This window comes from Pinus tabuliformis, chromosome Q, assembly GCF_031772625.1.
Source record: "Pinus tabuliformis cultivar Carrire ecotype Pingquan chromosome Q, CPIR1, whole genome shotgun sequence".
NCBI lineage: Eukaryota > Viridiplantae > Streptophyta > Pinopsida > Pinales > Pinaceae > Pinus > Pinus tabuliformis.
In genome coordinates this window covers 737,742,343-737,757,227 of record NC_142296.1, presented here as the reverse complement: position 1 = coordinate 737,757,227, position 14,885 = coordinate 737,742,343, and the positions used below count along the sequence as shown (strand labels likewise).

The window sequence follows — 14,885 nt, the reverse complement described above, 5'->3', positions numbered from 1 at the left end:
ATTCCATTATAGGATCTTAAAGACCCTTGCCTTGCAAATGTTTCTTTTCTTTTTGATGATGGAAGTCTTCTAAGATTCTTAATCATGATCAATTTTCCTTTCATCATGGATGAGGTCCTATTAGGTATGCTCTTTCTACATGAATATCTTGAGTTATATCTACAATGCTCCTATATTCTAGAAGATATTTCTACCCATGCATTTTTATTCTCATTATACATGCTACATATTCATGAGTATCTAGAACTCCATGTACTTCATGCTTCTAGATTCTAGAAGATGGTTCTAGCCATGCAATTTTATTTTATTCCTACATGCTCCTATCCTACTCAAAACCTTGAAAGAAGACTTAAGTAAAGAGTTTGACCTAGTCATAGTAGAGATCTTGAGAATCTTCCTTCTTTTGCTTCTTCTTTTACCTCTTGGGTCATGTGAGCTTCTTCCCTCTTTCTTTTGTTGTTGTTTTGCTTCTTAAGCTTAGGACAATTCCTTTTGTAGTGTCCATATTTTTGGCATCCAAAACATTGGATTTTGGACATGGCTTTGTTGTTTGTTCTTTGTGGACCAAATTTGCCAAATTTTCCCTTTCTCTTGGCCATGGTAGCAAATGCTTGCTCCTTTGATCCCACGTCTGCCTTTGCTTTAAGTCTGGTTTCCTCTGTCCTGCATAAAGACCACATTTCACTGAGTGTGGTTGCTTCCTTCTTGTCATATATGCTTGATGTGAAGTTGCCGCAATCCTCAGGTAGATCATTGAGTACTACAGTTGTCATTTCTCTATCAGACATGACTTCTCCAAGCTCTTGAAGTTGATCTCTCATTTTAGAGATTTTCATGAAGTAGGGAGCTATTCCTTCCTTTGTTATCTTCATCTTGTAAAATTCATTCTTTAGAGATATTACTTCTCCAGTTGTGGATACCAAGAATAGCTCTACATAAATTTCTTTTGATGTTTCAAATTTGGAGACATAAGGAATGAGAGAGTCTTTGATTGATTCTATTAGAATCCATTGAGCTCTTGTCTTATTCTTATTGTATTGGCTAAGGCTTGAGTTTTTCCTTAGCAGGGATAGAGTTGTTCCCTTTGACATGTTCTAGGAGATCATTCTCCTTGAGAAGTAAATCAGTGCTCTTCTTCCATGCAAGAAATTTATTGGTATCTACCAATTTGTTGCTTTCCTTGCAAAAAGACATTGATGTATATTCAGAAGGGAACATATACTTGATAGATTTTGAGATGTAGTGGATTTGCTTTATCTTTGAAGACTTGATGGCTTGCCTTCCTAGGATCTTGATGTTCTTGAAGTTGCCTTCTCGAAGTGGACTTGTTTGATGATTAGATTTGCTTGATGACTTGTAGCTTGATGTAGGTTCTACTTCAATCTTCTCTTCTTTGTATGTGCCTTTATGTAAAGCTCTTCTTCTTGCTATGTAGTCTTCCTTGGTGGACGATAGGTGATAGGTCTTCTTTTCCTTGAGTAGATTTGTCTTGATGCTTCAACCTTGTAGATGCCTTTCCTTGATGAGTGTTCTCGAGTTGCCCTTTCCTTGATGTGTCACCTTAGCTTTGATACCATGTTGAAGAATCTTGGGCAAATCTAGGTGTAGTGTGATTCTTTGTTACTTGATAACAATTTGTGGAGTCTTTTTACTTTTTCTTGTTAGCTTAATCTTCTTCTTATTATTATTAATGCATATGTGTGTATTTCATCAAACTGCTACCAAAACATAAGAACAAGAACACAAGATGTTGGCTCTCTGTCAAGGCCAAAACCTATCTTCTCTTGAGAGGAAAACCCTTCGGTAAGTTTTCTCTTATTGAAGCTTCTTTCTTGATCAATGCCAAACCCTATACCTTTGACTAGAAGATCCTCCAAGCACAAGTCAAGTTCTTTCAAGATTACTTTTTCTTGCAGCACTTTGTCCTCCTCCTTCTAGCACTTTATCTTTCTTCCTTCGGCACTTCTTCCGGCAACTGTAGAGACCTTCTATTGTACACTCTAGAATGTCCCTTGACCTTTTTCTTCCCTCGCTTGTGATGGGGTCTTTCTAACTCCAGGAGATGACTTTGTTTCTTCTCAACCGAGCCTTCTTTTCCAAATATTGTAGACTTAGAGCAGCAGCAATGCAACCCTAATTCTTCGCACGTGTGAGGGAATCTCCTCACAAGAACTATGTTAGACTTCTCTTACTCCCTTCGCTTGCATACCCTTCTTCCACGCTTGAGAGAGAGGCCTTGTAGGCCTAGTTTGAATCCTAAACAATGAGATATGGTAAACTGTAAGTTACAACTGTCATAACCGCAAAGACAACTCTCCCTTCTTCACACGTGGTTGTAACTAGTCCTTTAACACTTCGGTTTTCTTCTTCCTTTCTTCGTTGCCTTGGAGACCCTTTTCGTGTCCTCTTGTTACCCTTTTCTTGCCTTGTACCTTCACAGATTTCATAGAGGAATGCATTGTCTTTTGAGGGAGTGGACAACATCTATATATAAAGGTTTGTCCCTCCTTTAGGCCGACTTGAAGGCCGACTTGATTTTCTTTGCTGCAATAGGTGCTTTTAATGGTGCCATTGCTTCTTTTGATGATGTCTTTGCTTGGAGGATACTTGACTCTGCTTGGGGGTGGCTTCTTTGACTTTTATACATAAATATACATAATGTAACATACCCTTAAGGTCTTCAACGTAATTCTTTTGAATCTTTAACTCACCTATAGCCCTTTGACATGTGCTAGACCTACTTCAATGAGCAAGAAATTGATTGACATATATTATAAAGATAATATTTCTTTTCTTGAATAAATACAAATGTCCAAAGTACATTTATGAAGACCGAACCTAGATACATTTCCTTCAACACCCTTTACCTTGTATGGAGATCATATTCTCCTACCTCCCACCCACTTCATCCATGTGACTATGTCCACATTCAACTTGGGAGTTGTTGCATGAGTAATCATACTGACAGGCATATGTATATTGATGTGATGATATGTTGGTTGCATTGGCATTATGATCACACTTAGTATGAGCCTTACTATATGCATGTTAGACTAAGATGCATTGCATGTTGATTTTTGCATTAGAACTAACATCATATGGTATTCTCATGGTAGATAGATGCATATTTGCATATTTTATTTTATGTTGATTTTATGGCCTGACATATAGCATGTTGGATCATGAGACGTCGCGAAAGCATGTTGCCCCGTGTTTTTCCATCTATTATTTGTACAAGTGACAGGTCTACGGTAACCAAGAGATTGTTGGAGTTCTCGTGACCTCCCATTCGATTAGCTTCGCCCACATCTTCGAGAGATCATGTCCCAATTGGAGCCAGATGTTACCCACCATTTTGTGGGAAATATCCCTAGGAGAAATTTTTTTCTCCAAGATGGTCCTCAGTCGGCAGCCAGTAGCCCCTTGCAGCCACCAACTAGCTCATTATGCCATTTCTCCACCACCTGAGCTAGCCATGTGGTCCCTCGCCCATCTGCCATGATCGTATGTTTGAAGGTGGGCCGCCCGAACTTGAAGGTATGCCTTGTCATTTGGAAATTAAGGATTGTAGTTTGCTTATCATGGACACTTCTGGGCATGGATTAATGGGGGGATTCGGCAAAAAGAATGGGCTAGGTCTGTGTTTTTGCCCCCTAGACCCCTTTTAGGTATTAACCTTGGATTCTAGTCCCGTGGGATCTCTTTTACTAACCATTTGGTTCTAGGGATGGTATTTCATGCGAAACCCTAATTTTGGTTGCGTGGTTCCACTCCTTAATCCGCTTATATTACCCTCTTTCCATTCATTGTTATCCCATTCAGAATTTCTCCCACCTGGGTCCACATCCCTTCATTGGGTGCATGTAGGGTTAGCATACCCCTTCCCCTTTCCCACACCTAGGGTCATGGCCTGGAATGAAGTATGGAGGTTGATGCAGCGAAAAAGAAAGATAAAAGCATATATGGCCACATTCAACAAAAAAATGTACCACAAAATGTAAAAGATGGCCAGGACAAACACATTAGAAATTAACACATGGGCGAAAGCCAATACATGAGCTCTACCCCATCATCATGGCCGTCACCTTGGTTCCTACAGGTTTTATGAGCCTCCTTTATCATACAGGAACCCATGATTGTTCCAACTCTTAGTGGGCAATGAATTGCCCCACCTTAAAAGGGGAATAATTCATTGTTATATCTTATACATCATGCTCTTACCCCTTTGAGCCCCGAGCAATTAATCAAAGAAAATCATAAAAAGGAAAAAGGCATATAAAGAAGGGTGGAAAAATCAAGGTCGGGGCACCTCATGTACCACGATTACTTCCTTCTACACATTATAAACCCAATGTGGGCTTCACTCTTATTAGCTACCCTTGTAACCCAGCATGTGACCTGGGGCTGCCCTTTCTCATCCCCTATTCCATTCACCTATTTCTCACATGTCACCACCTTTTGAAGGATGTACCTTGACTATATCATCCCCTTTAGAAGTAGAAACCACCTAATAGGATTATTGGTTAGGCCCATTTGGAGTTTAGGAGACGTTGGTACATCCCAAAGCCCATTACGGAAGGGCAGGCTATTATGAAGTCCCCACCTGTGGTCCATGATTGGTAAGCTCATTTACTCGATTTCTCTAATGACTTGTTGTGCTGGAAGGCTAGGAGACGCATTGGATCTTATGCAGGATTGCAGATGGTCTCCATTTTGGGTTTGGTCTCCCTATACAAGGTCCTAATCCTTCATACAGCTACATTGGCACATGTAGGGTGTGCGTTGAGAGCCATGGGCCTTCACAGCAGCAGACAACACTCCATGGATTCCCACAGCCATTCAGAGATTGATCGTGGTTCACTTATTGAACAAGGAAGATGCACCTGATCCATCATGCCCAGCTAGCCCCAAATTTGCACCATACAATTGGCAGATGATCCAGGACTTGCACGATGATGTGGCACCACCTACCCCATCATCCTAGCCCTTGCAGGCCATCTACAGGCATCTCCGATTTGTTTGGAGACCATGAGGACACTTGTGTGCCCCCACATATCATTTGGAGCACCACAGGTTATTACAAGGGGCCAACCCCTTGTGCACTGCTTTTAAGGGTCCTACTCTTCATTGTGGCACCCATTGACCTCATTAGGCCTCTTAGTGGGCCCTACGACATGCATAGATAATTATTTGACCTCTTGAGAGGCTTACTTTTTCATTTATGAGTTAGTTTAGTGGGCTTGTCACTAAAGGTTGAATTATTAGAACATTATTTTATTTTTGGGGTTTATGTAGGCCAAGGAGGCTAATTTGAACTCCTAAGTTGTGTATAAATACAAGTGAGATGAGTTCATTTCTCATCATCACTTTGGATTGGATCTCTTCTCTCTCTTAAGAATTTCACACTTTTTCTTAGTGCATGAATTGAAGCTTGATGGATGAATTTTGATGTGTGGATATTGGTCTATCTCAACTTGGAGCTATGAAAAATCCTAAACCGAAATACCTACTACAGCAACTAATGACATTTCTCCTATTTGTTAATTCCTTTAAATAAATTACTTGCAGTTTCCTACGACAAATATCGAAATACATACACTACAGCCTTCACTTAATTTATTTATTTGCAGAAACAAGAAACTGAGCAAGAAAGAAAATACAACACAAGTGACAGTGTTTTTGGATAAATGTCCCCGGAAAAACCCAATGCAGGAAAACTGGTGTAGCAGATCTGAGGGTTTTATTAGTAAGCAGAAGTTAATTCTCAATACAACCTCTGGATGCCTTGCTGACAATCCAATATAGAGAATATCACTCGGCCAAAGATATTAGTGAGATTACCTCACACTACACTACAAGTCCCCACTGATCCGGCAGCTGAACCAACGAGTTCCTGGCTACTTCTGCGCTACCCTTACGCCGTCACTGCGTGGGCCTGCGTCACAACCTTTAAGGCCCTGTGTCACCTCTTTGCTGGATCGATTTGCTCTCAGGAGCCAACTCCAGCCATCCTGGTTCAAAACATCAAACCCCCAACAAATCTCGGGCTTTTACATGAAGGCTCTGCATTGCTCTACGTGAGCCCTTCCTGGCTCTATGTCACCCTCTCTGGGCACTGCGTTGCCTCCTCTGTGAGTCTCTCTGCCTCTTTGCTAAGTATTCTTGGCTCTGAGAAGATACTCCAGCCAAAACTCTCTCTGCCCCTTTGCATGATCACTACGAAATCACTGTGTTGCTCTAGCTTCAACAATTTGATCTGACTGATCAACTCTCTTTGTGTCTTATGACCCTCAAGCCTCCTTAAATAATCTTCTCGTTGACATTCAACGGCCCAGATTAGAAGCTAATCAATGGCTAAGATCATTTCTGCTTGATCCTTGTCTTCTTCTAGAAGTTACACCCACAGTTAGATTAATACCCATTAATTATTTTAATTTCCTAATTTTAGACTTAGGGATCCATTAAAAACAATTAATTATTTTAATAAAACTGTCTCCATGTGGAATTTCCCAAAATGCTTTTTGGGTTCTTTGGAATACATGTGCCCAGGCCTCCTTGCAAAACTTGAGACTTAGAGCACATCTGATGATATCAGAAATCAACATGAGCTTCTCTCTTATCAATTGTGAATGGTTGGATATACTCTATTACATGTAAGTACATGCTTTTTGATGTTATTCTTGTTTAATTTTTTCATATACGTTGGATTGGGATTTTCATTATTCCAGGGCTAATTGTTGCATGCATTTACTACTTAAATTGTGGAATTTGTCTCTATTATAGCATCTCTCATTGTATGGACCATGTAATATGAGAGAAATCTCCTAGGGGTAATTATATCAAAGAATTTGACCTTGATAAGCCATTTCCTTTGCACATTGAAGTATAAAAGCTGCAAGGTTGCTTCTCCTTGACCTAGAAGGCTAGTGAAGTGATCTTGAGGCCTCCTTGACTGGGAACCAAGAAATCCTACTCATATTCATCATAGACTCCATTCTCCCAAAGATTAAGGCACTGATCTACCAAGGGTAGTCACAAACTCATATTCTTTCACTTTCGTCTAGGTCTAGCCAAGTTGGGGTACCTAGGGCATAAATTTCCCGATAAGCTAGCCATCCCAAAAATTCGATCTCCAAGGGTCTCTTGCGCTGGGCTTTCCTCAAGCACTCCACCAAATTTGAAGCCATTTCGACGATGGAGTTGGGAGAAAAGCCAAGCCCTAGCTCTGCGATGAAAGCTTGCCCTGCTATCCCCAAGGCTAGTACCTCATAGGGTCAAAACAACATCTTCAAGTGAAAATAATTTCTTTGACCCTTTCCCCACCTTGTCTAGGGTAAGAAAAACATTGGTTGCTACATTCTTTCCTCATACCCTAGACTAGGTCCACTTGGCCCCATGTGGTCTTGCTCCTCTAAAAGACCATTATTCAAGAACCATCTGGGATACCAATTCTAACAAGGATTTTAGGGATTGGGTAACTCCTTCGCAAGTTTTATCCCATAAAACTAGCCCTCTAATCCTCTTTTCCTTTCCCTAGAGTACATAGTACCTTGCTTAGAAAGCAAGCAAGCTCCATCCTTCAAAATCTTCTAGGAAAGGGTTTAGTTGGGTCACTCATATCCATTGACTTATCCTTCATTTGTGACTCCATACATACCAGGTCTCCTCCCATCAGTGAAAGTTCGTAAATAGAAGAGAGCCTTAGCAGAGGTGACAATGGGCTAAGTCTCCATTTGTTGCCCTTTGATAGAAAATTATATATTACAGAGCAATGGAACACATAAAATATATTGCAGAAATATAAACACAGAAAACACATAAGAGAAGAGAGACACAGATATACGTGGTTCACCCAATTTGGGCTACGTCCACGAAGAAACAATCAGTCCTTCCTTTCATATTATCCAGCAAACTGAAGAGATACAACCTACAATAGATCTGTTGTAATTCCCTCTTTTCTCTCACACAATCTCCTCTCTCTTTCTCATTCAGAATACAGATCTACATAGATGCAATACAATTCCCTCATAGCGAGGGGTTTCCTTCTAGGGCAAAAAACCCTGAATTAAACATAACTTCTACCGTCAAGTCTCCACCTAATCAACGACCTAGATTGACTACGAAATTACAACATTTTACAAGGCAATTTTACATCTATTTTTAGCTTCGGGGGTGTTGCCCCTGGACCCCCTTAGTGGCACACATTTGCGGGCGGCATTGCCACTACATTACAAACTGGGGTCCAATGTTGTGATACCTCTGAATAAAGAAGATAATCAGGCTCCACACCCAACACCCTTGGCCTAGCATTTGCCCTTTAGGGATCCCCCTTAGGTCCCCTGCTAGTTTGAGCGGTAACAAGTCCATCAGAGTACCTTATGGTCATCTTCAAGGGGATTGTAAAACCCAAAGAAAACCCAAATTTTGATTTCAATGCTCCTCTTGTTAAAGGGATGCAACACAAGGAGTATGATATTCCAAGAAATTTACAGGAATCTTTTGCAAGAACTAGTAGCTCAACAAGCAAAGAAATGACCAATGAGGAGACAAACAAAGAAAATTTGTACATGGAAAGGAAAAACTGACCTTTTGGACAAGATTTATGGGGAGAGGTTTGGTATATTACTAATTTGAAGTGGGATAATATTAGTCATCACCTCTTAAATTTTGAAGATCTTTCAAATCATCAGGTTCCTAACTTCTTCCAGCAATTTAGAAGGGTTGCTAAACAACATTTCCGATACTCTAGGTTACAGTCACGAGATTACTTCATTTATTTGCTTGATGGGACATGTATGGGGATCTTGGCTAAAGTAACAGACAAAAATTTTGGAATAGTTGTGTACACATATACTATAATTGCAATGTCTCATCTGCGTATGATATCAATGTTGAAAAGATTTTCTCTGGGTAGACTGCAGCGTTGGAGGGAGAATGTTTTTGACATGAGTAGATTAGCATGTCTTATTGCAAAAGATTTTGTTGATCACCTCAACACAGTAATTAAAACTCAAGTTTATCTTTTCTTGTTTTATTTTCTCAACAATCTAGGGTCAAGCTTTGCAGAACATTTGTTTGTATTGGCCCCGCTAGAGATATTGTACCGCACGATTAAGATTGACATAGAATGCTTAAAATGGATCAAGATGAGCAACCTAAGTAAGCAGCCTGAAGTGATGCAATTCATTCTTAGCTCAGGAATGGTTGTTGATCAATGCAAAAAGGATGGGAATATCAATTTCCAAATGTGGACTTGGGACCCAACAAATTCTATGAGGAATCCTAGAACTATCATACAGGTTTTGAGTCAAATGCATCAGGGATTTTCTATATATATTTGGGACCCAGGATTACAAGGATGGATTGAATGGGACAAGCAAACTTAGGCGTGGAGGATTGAAATATCCTCAATTTTGTGAGCATGGGAATCACTAAGGAATTTTTGCCCAATTTTGGTAGTATTGATTAAAAAAAGGGAAAATATAACTTTATTGGAGAAAGACGACAAATAATATTTTATTGGAGAATGGTGGAAAACTAATATTTTATTAAAAAGGCGGCAAAAGTCACTAGTGGAGAATGGTCCCCACCAATAAAATAATATTAGAAGGGAATCTAGAAGCTTTGGGAGAACTCATAAAAGGAGGTTGGGGGATCATTTGCAAATTATCCTAACTTATCATTTCTAAGTGCAACTGAAGAAGAGGTCAATAGAGTTCAACTAGAGCATCTTAAGGGAGATCCTCAACCCATCTTTAGTATATCTAATTGCTACCCTAGTTGGTTTTCCTAATTTCGATGAATTTAAGTGTCACCCTAGTTGGGTTTTCTACTTGCTAGATTTGCCCACTGTTAGTTTTTGGTAGCATCGGAAGTGCTCTAGCCTTGAAAATTGGTGGAGAGGCTAAGGTACATGAGTTCTAAAGAACCTAGAAACCGTTTGGTGAAATTCCACCCGAATTGTATTTTATTAAAATAATGAATATTTTTAATGGGGTTCCTAAGTCTAAACTTAGGCAAATTAAAATATTTATGGGTATTAATCATAATATGGGTGAGAATGATCTAAAAGGCGGATCAAGTCATGTTTTAATCTTAGCCGTTGATTAGAGACTTAATCTCGGTCGTTGAAGACTCAACAGGAAAAGTATAAAATGGAGGCTTGGGGTTCATTTGGAAAAACACACACAGGGAGATTGAGGAAATCGATTTTCTGAGGTGAAAAGTTCTCAGGAGGAAAATCGATTGGGGAAATCTTGCAGTTGAAGGGCAGAGAGAATCCGGAAGAAGCATTTTCCAGAGAATGTTGACAAAGAGATGGAGAGAGCTGACACAGAGGCAACACAGTAGCTGGAAGAGCTGACGTAGAAAAGTTGTCTGTCACGCAAAATCTAGAACTGTCGGAACAGCCGGAACCACTGGGAGCGCTGACACAAATGCAGCGCAGTAGCTGGGAGAGCTGACACATAAAAGTTGCCTGTCACGCAGAATCCAAAACTGTCGGAACAGCCGAAACTACCAGGAACTGACGGGAACTGCCGGAACAGTCGGAGAGCTGACGCAGAGGGCAGAGAAGGTGATGCAGGGCTAATGCAGAACTAGCGCAGAAATAGACGGGGTTATCCAGTCTTGTGCCGGATGAGGTAAAACTCACTCAAATTTTCCGCCTGTATTTTCTCTGTAAAGGATTGCTAAATGAGCATCCTAGATTTGTATTCATATATTTCTCCTGCATAATAATAAACCCTCAGAGTTGCTGCACCGGTTTTCCCGCATTGGGTTTTTCCGGGGACTATTGTGTCCAATGTATCTTGTTCTTTGCTCTGTTTTCTGTTTCATGAGATCAAATATTTAACTAGTGTAGGCTGCATAAGTAATTTGCTTCAGTATTTAGAAGAATAACTTGATTTAAAAATCAAGTAGGTGAAGTAGATTAGATTTGCTACAGTAGGGGTTCCTGAGTCTAGGAATTTTCACACCCACTTCCCTGCAGGAGTTTGGAGCTAATTTATTTTATTTGCAGGGAGAGTATACTAGCAGAATCCAAGTTACACTTAGAATCCAAGGTCGATTTCTGCTGCCAATAGGGGACCAAAAGGAACTGTGAAAGGGCATGAATTTTTTGAGGAAAAGGACGGAGATCATCACTAACAGAGAAGCAACAATATTTGTTTAAGTCTGAGTATACAACAACTGAAAGGGGGCCGAGTTTGCTTCTTGGAAGACAGCGTTGTCTCTGGCATGACCTGGGATGAGTTCAGCTAAAAATAAAGGCGAGTCTACAGTCAGTTCCGAGTTCGAATATTTGCTGGAGCAGAGGACAGGTAGTCACCACAAGGGGCTGTGCAGAGTGTGATCTCTTGGGCGTGTTTTCTGGTTGTCTTATCAACCACTGTCGGCACGAGTTTCCAGGTGGCTCTTTGGGAGATGTGGTGTCCATCTGCTGAAGTTTGGGAGGTGTCATAAACAGAGAATAACACTTATTTGGAGCAGCCACACATAACCAGAGCAAGGGACTGATATTTCTGAGTTTACTCCACTAAAATCATCCCAGGTTCCTCTTTGTTCTGAGTGCGATAATCTTTTGCTACTGAATTGGATAATGACATTGATTCTCAGTGATTTATGACTGATATTGTTGTTAATGGAAGGCTAAACCATTTTAGAATATCAACATAGATGTGCTTGCCTTATCATAGTATCTCTGAGAATGTACTTCAATGATGAATGCTGGTTTATGGGCTCTCTGTTGTTTTTTGTGGAGTCTATACTTGCTGAGTTATAACATGGATAATGGGCTTCTATCCCGAAAGTGTTTATGAGCATACAATTCTGGAAACACATTTATCTAAACCAAAATCCCAGAAATGCACCTACAGCAGCATACCCATGATATGTTTGACGAAATCTGTCTGAAGAAACACGTCAAAACACAGAAAATTATTTGTCATTTGAGGATATTTCCTACTGGGAACACTACATTCCAGTCATGGAAATAACTTTAAATTTAGTTAGTTAATGTTTAGTACACTCATTTTGAATATTCACATTGATATATCTTGTGAATTTGAGTGTTATATCTTGGTGGTTGTAAGTATTCTTTGCATATTTCTACATAGAAACCATTGGAACAACAAACAATTAACTCCACCTCATCCATGTACTCCATTTAAGGCATTGATCCTTGCTTGGTTGGGTGAACTATTCAAAGAGAATCCTCCAATAGCCTTTAAAGAAGTAATTGGGCTTCAAGAGTGGGGATTTGGGCCGAGTTAATAGTGGACCCTCATCCTGTGTGTGCCAATTATAGTAGGTTCCCAAGACCTTAGCAGCCCTACTAAATTGATTAACTTTCACATATGCTGCTTCTAGGAGGTGCATGAATAACATCCACCAGCCTTATCTTGAAAAATTGGTAGTTATATTTCTAGATGATATATAATTTTCAGTAAGAACCAAAAGAGTATTTGCCACATTTATGAACAATATTAAATGTTCTAAGCCGATACAAATTGTATGCCAACTCCAAGTCTGATTCTCTTGGGGGAAGAGATCCACTATCTAGGCCATATTAATTTGGCCAAGGGCATAGTAGTTCGTCCTATGTCAATGTTCATAAATAGATGACACCTTTAATCATGCATGAGGTGTGGTGGTGTTTTTGGTTGGTATGTTTCTATTCAATATTTATGTTGCATTCTTCAAGTTAGCAGTACCTTTGACTGAGTTGTTAAAGAAATATATAATATTCACTTGAAAAGCATTGACCCAGCTTTGATTTGTTGAAGATGGCCTACAAAAGAATCAATCCTTGTTGTGTTGGACCCTGAAAACCATTTACCTTCTATACTGTTACAATTGTAACATAACAATGTTGTACTTACTTCAAATAGCAATGTGACAGCACCTGAGAGCCACTAGATGTATGAGTAAAGATACCCCATCTATGATCAGGTGTTGTTGGCCTTGAAACGGCAATGTAATAGCATCCAAGAGCCACCACATGAATGAGCAAAGAGAAGATATCCCATCTATATCAGGTGTTGTTGGCCATTGTCCATGCCAAAAAGATTTGGAAAATACTAACTCAAAAACAGTAAGTTTTTAGTGATTACAGATAACAAGCCTTTCTTATCCATTCCACAGAACAGACAACTGGAAGTCCTATAGATGAAATTTTAATATGCAGCTGCTTGCTTTCACTATACTGCCCAACAAAATCTGAGGCTGTGCAAGAAGAATTAGCTCAGTATGGGATATTTGACATCCATATAGCAATAGGTATATAGTATTCGGATGGTTTTGTCAACTGTTGCACTCACTCCCATCCTCTTATGGCATATTCTCGTTAGTAACTTAGTGCATACCATCTCTTTTTTAATGTACTCTTATAATATATTTTAGATTTTTATATCAAGATGACAAACTGATTTTAGTGTATTTGAAAGTGCAGAAAACCCGATTAAAGATGAGCTGGTAATCATTACTGGAACTGCGAAAGATATTGACAAACAGAGCGGACTATCTGATGCTATTGTTGAAGTCCTTCAAAATGAGTTGGGCCTTCCAGTTATCTATGGTAATCAAAACGACCTTGTACCTAGAAGACACGTGATTTTCAAAGATGGACTACCTAACCATACCTATGATCATCAAACAGCTAGTGATAGGATTTCAACTCATGAAGAGGACAGAAAAATTGGCAGTAGATTTGAAATTTCTGGAATTGCTCTACAAAAGCCTCCAACCGTTGAGAGGCTGCGGATATCAAGGAAATCTCTAAATCAGTGGCTGAGGAAAAGAATAGATTTAGGAGAGCAAGGCAATGTTGAGGTGCATGACTGATCATCCTTGTTTTGTAATGGCTGAACTTACAAGTAAAAGGATGCAGAGCAATTCATCAAAATAAGATCGTATATTAACACAATTGATTGTCAAGCTCTTCCCTGTTCTGTAATAAGTGACCTTGCCTTCGCAATAATGAAAGTTGATGCACATCAAAGGGCATAGTATTGGGAAACAACAGTTGTCTACATAGTCAGGACTGTTTCAGTCACGGGAAAAGTCACTCACACTGGGGTTGAACTGCATTGAGGTGCGTGGTATAGTGCCCATCTGATTTATATATGAGCATTAATTGAACTATTTCCCTTTTTGTGCAGAGATCCATCAGAGTTTTATAAATAATGACGGGTTGACTAAAGCTACACGGGTAGTCCTTTTTCTAGCTCAACTGGGCATTGTTAATTCTGCCATGCCACACTGTCTTCAATCTTTATTTCACTATGTACTGGTAACCAGTATTTACACATACTAGATGTCTATCTTGGCGACCAATATTTCTGGAGCTATAGTAATGCAAGGGGGCAGTATATGCCATCCTTTGAATTTTGTACTTGCTAAAATCCAACGGGTGGCAGATACTGCCCCCATGCATTAATGGAGCTATAGCTCCAGAAATATTGATTGCCATCTATCTTGTCATTTTGTTGCTGTACGATGTTGTATTTGCTCTTGTTCATTTTTTATTTCCCATATGGAACAATTAAATGTAGGTAAACAAAATCAATCAATGAAGTGTACAAAACTCAAAATGTGTAAAATAGCAATTAACAGTAAGCTGGCAGAGGAGAAGAAACTAAAAAGATTGGGTGCAGAATGAAAGGAAATGAAACTGGATTGGAAAGTTCCACCTGTTTCAGATAGTAGCAGAATCATCAACACAGACAATTTTGTATTATACTTTGGTACAAAGAAGCATCCTTGAAATGTATGCAGGATTTTCAAATTTAAATCCAACTCATATGGTTGACCTTTATAATCATTCCTTCTATCCAAATATGAAGAACTGAATGAGATCCAAGAATTTGATTGTTTTGTAGAGG

The 14,885-nt window shown here is 39.5% G+C and overlaps 1 protein-coding gene across 3 annotated transcripts in view; it reads left to right on the top strand.

Moving 5' to 3' along the window:
• The window catches only part of LOC149221650 (Tetratricopeptide repeat (TPR)-like superfamily protein), a 479,698-nt gene extending 465,201 nt beyond the window's left edge, over window positions 1–14,497 (top strand). For 2 of the 3 annotated variants that reach the window (XM_089385168.1, XM_089385167.1), the window contains one exon: window positions 13,454–14,497. In XM_089385168.1, the coding sequence (XP_089241294.1) occupies window positions 13,454–13,845 (392 nt within the window). In that variant the 3' untranslated portion in view covers window positions 13,846–14,497. The remainder of the gene's footprint in view (window positions 1–13,453) is intronic. The other variant, XR_016249380.1, reaches the window with a different exon arrangement.
• The last annotated feature ends 388 nt before the right edge of the window (window positions 14,498–14,885 follow it).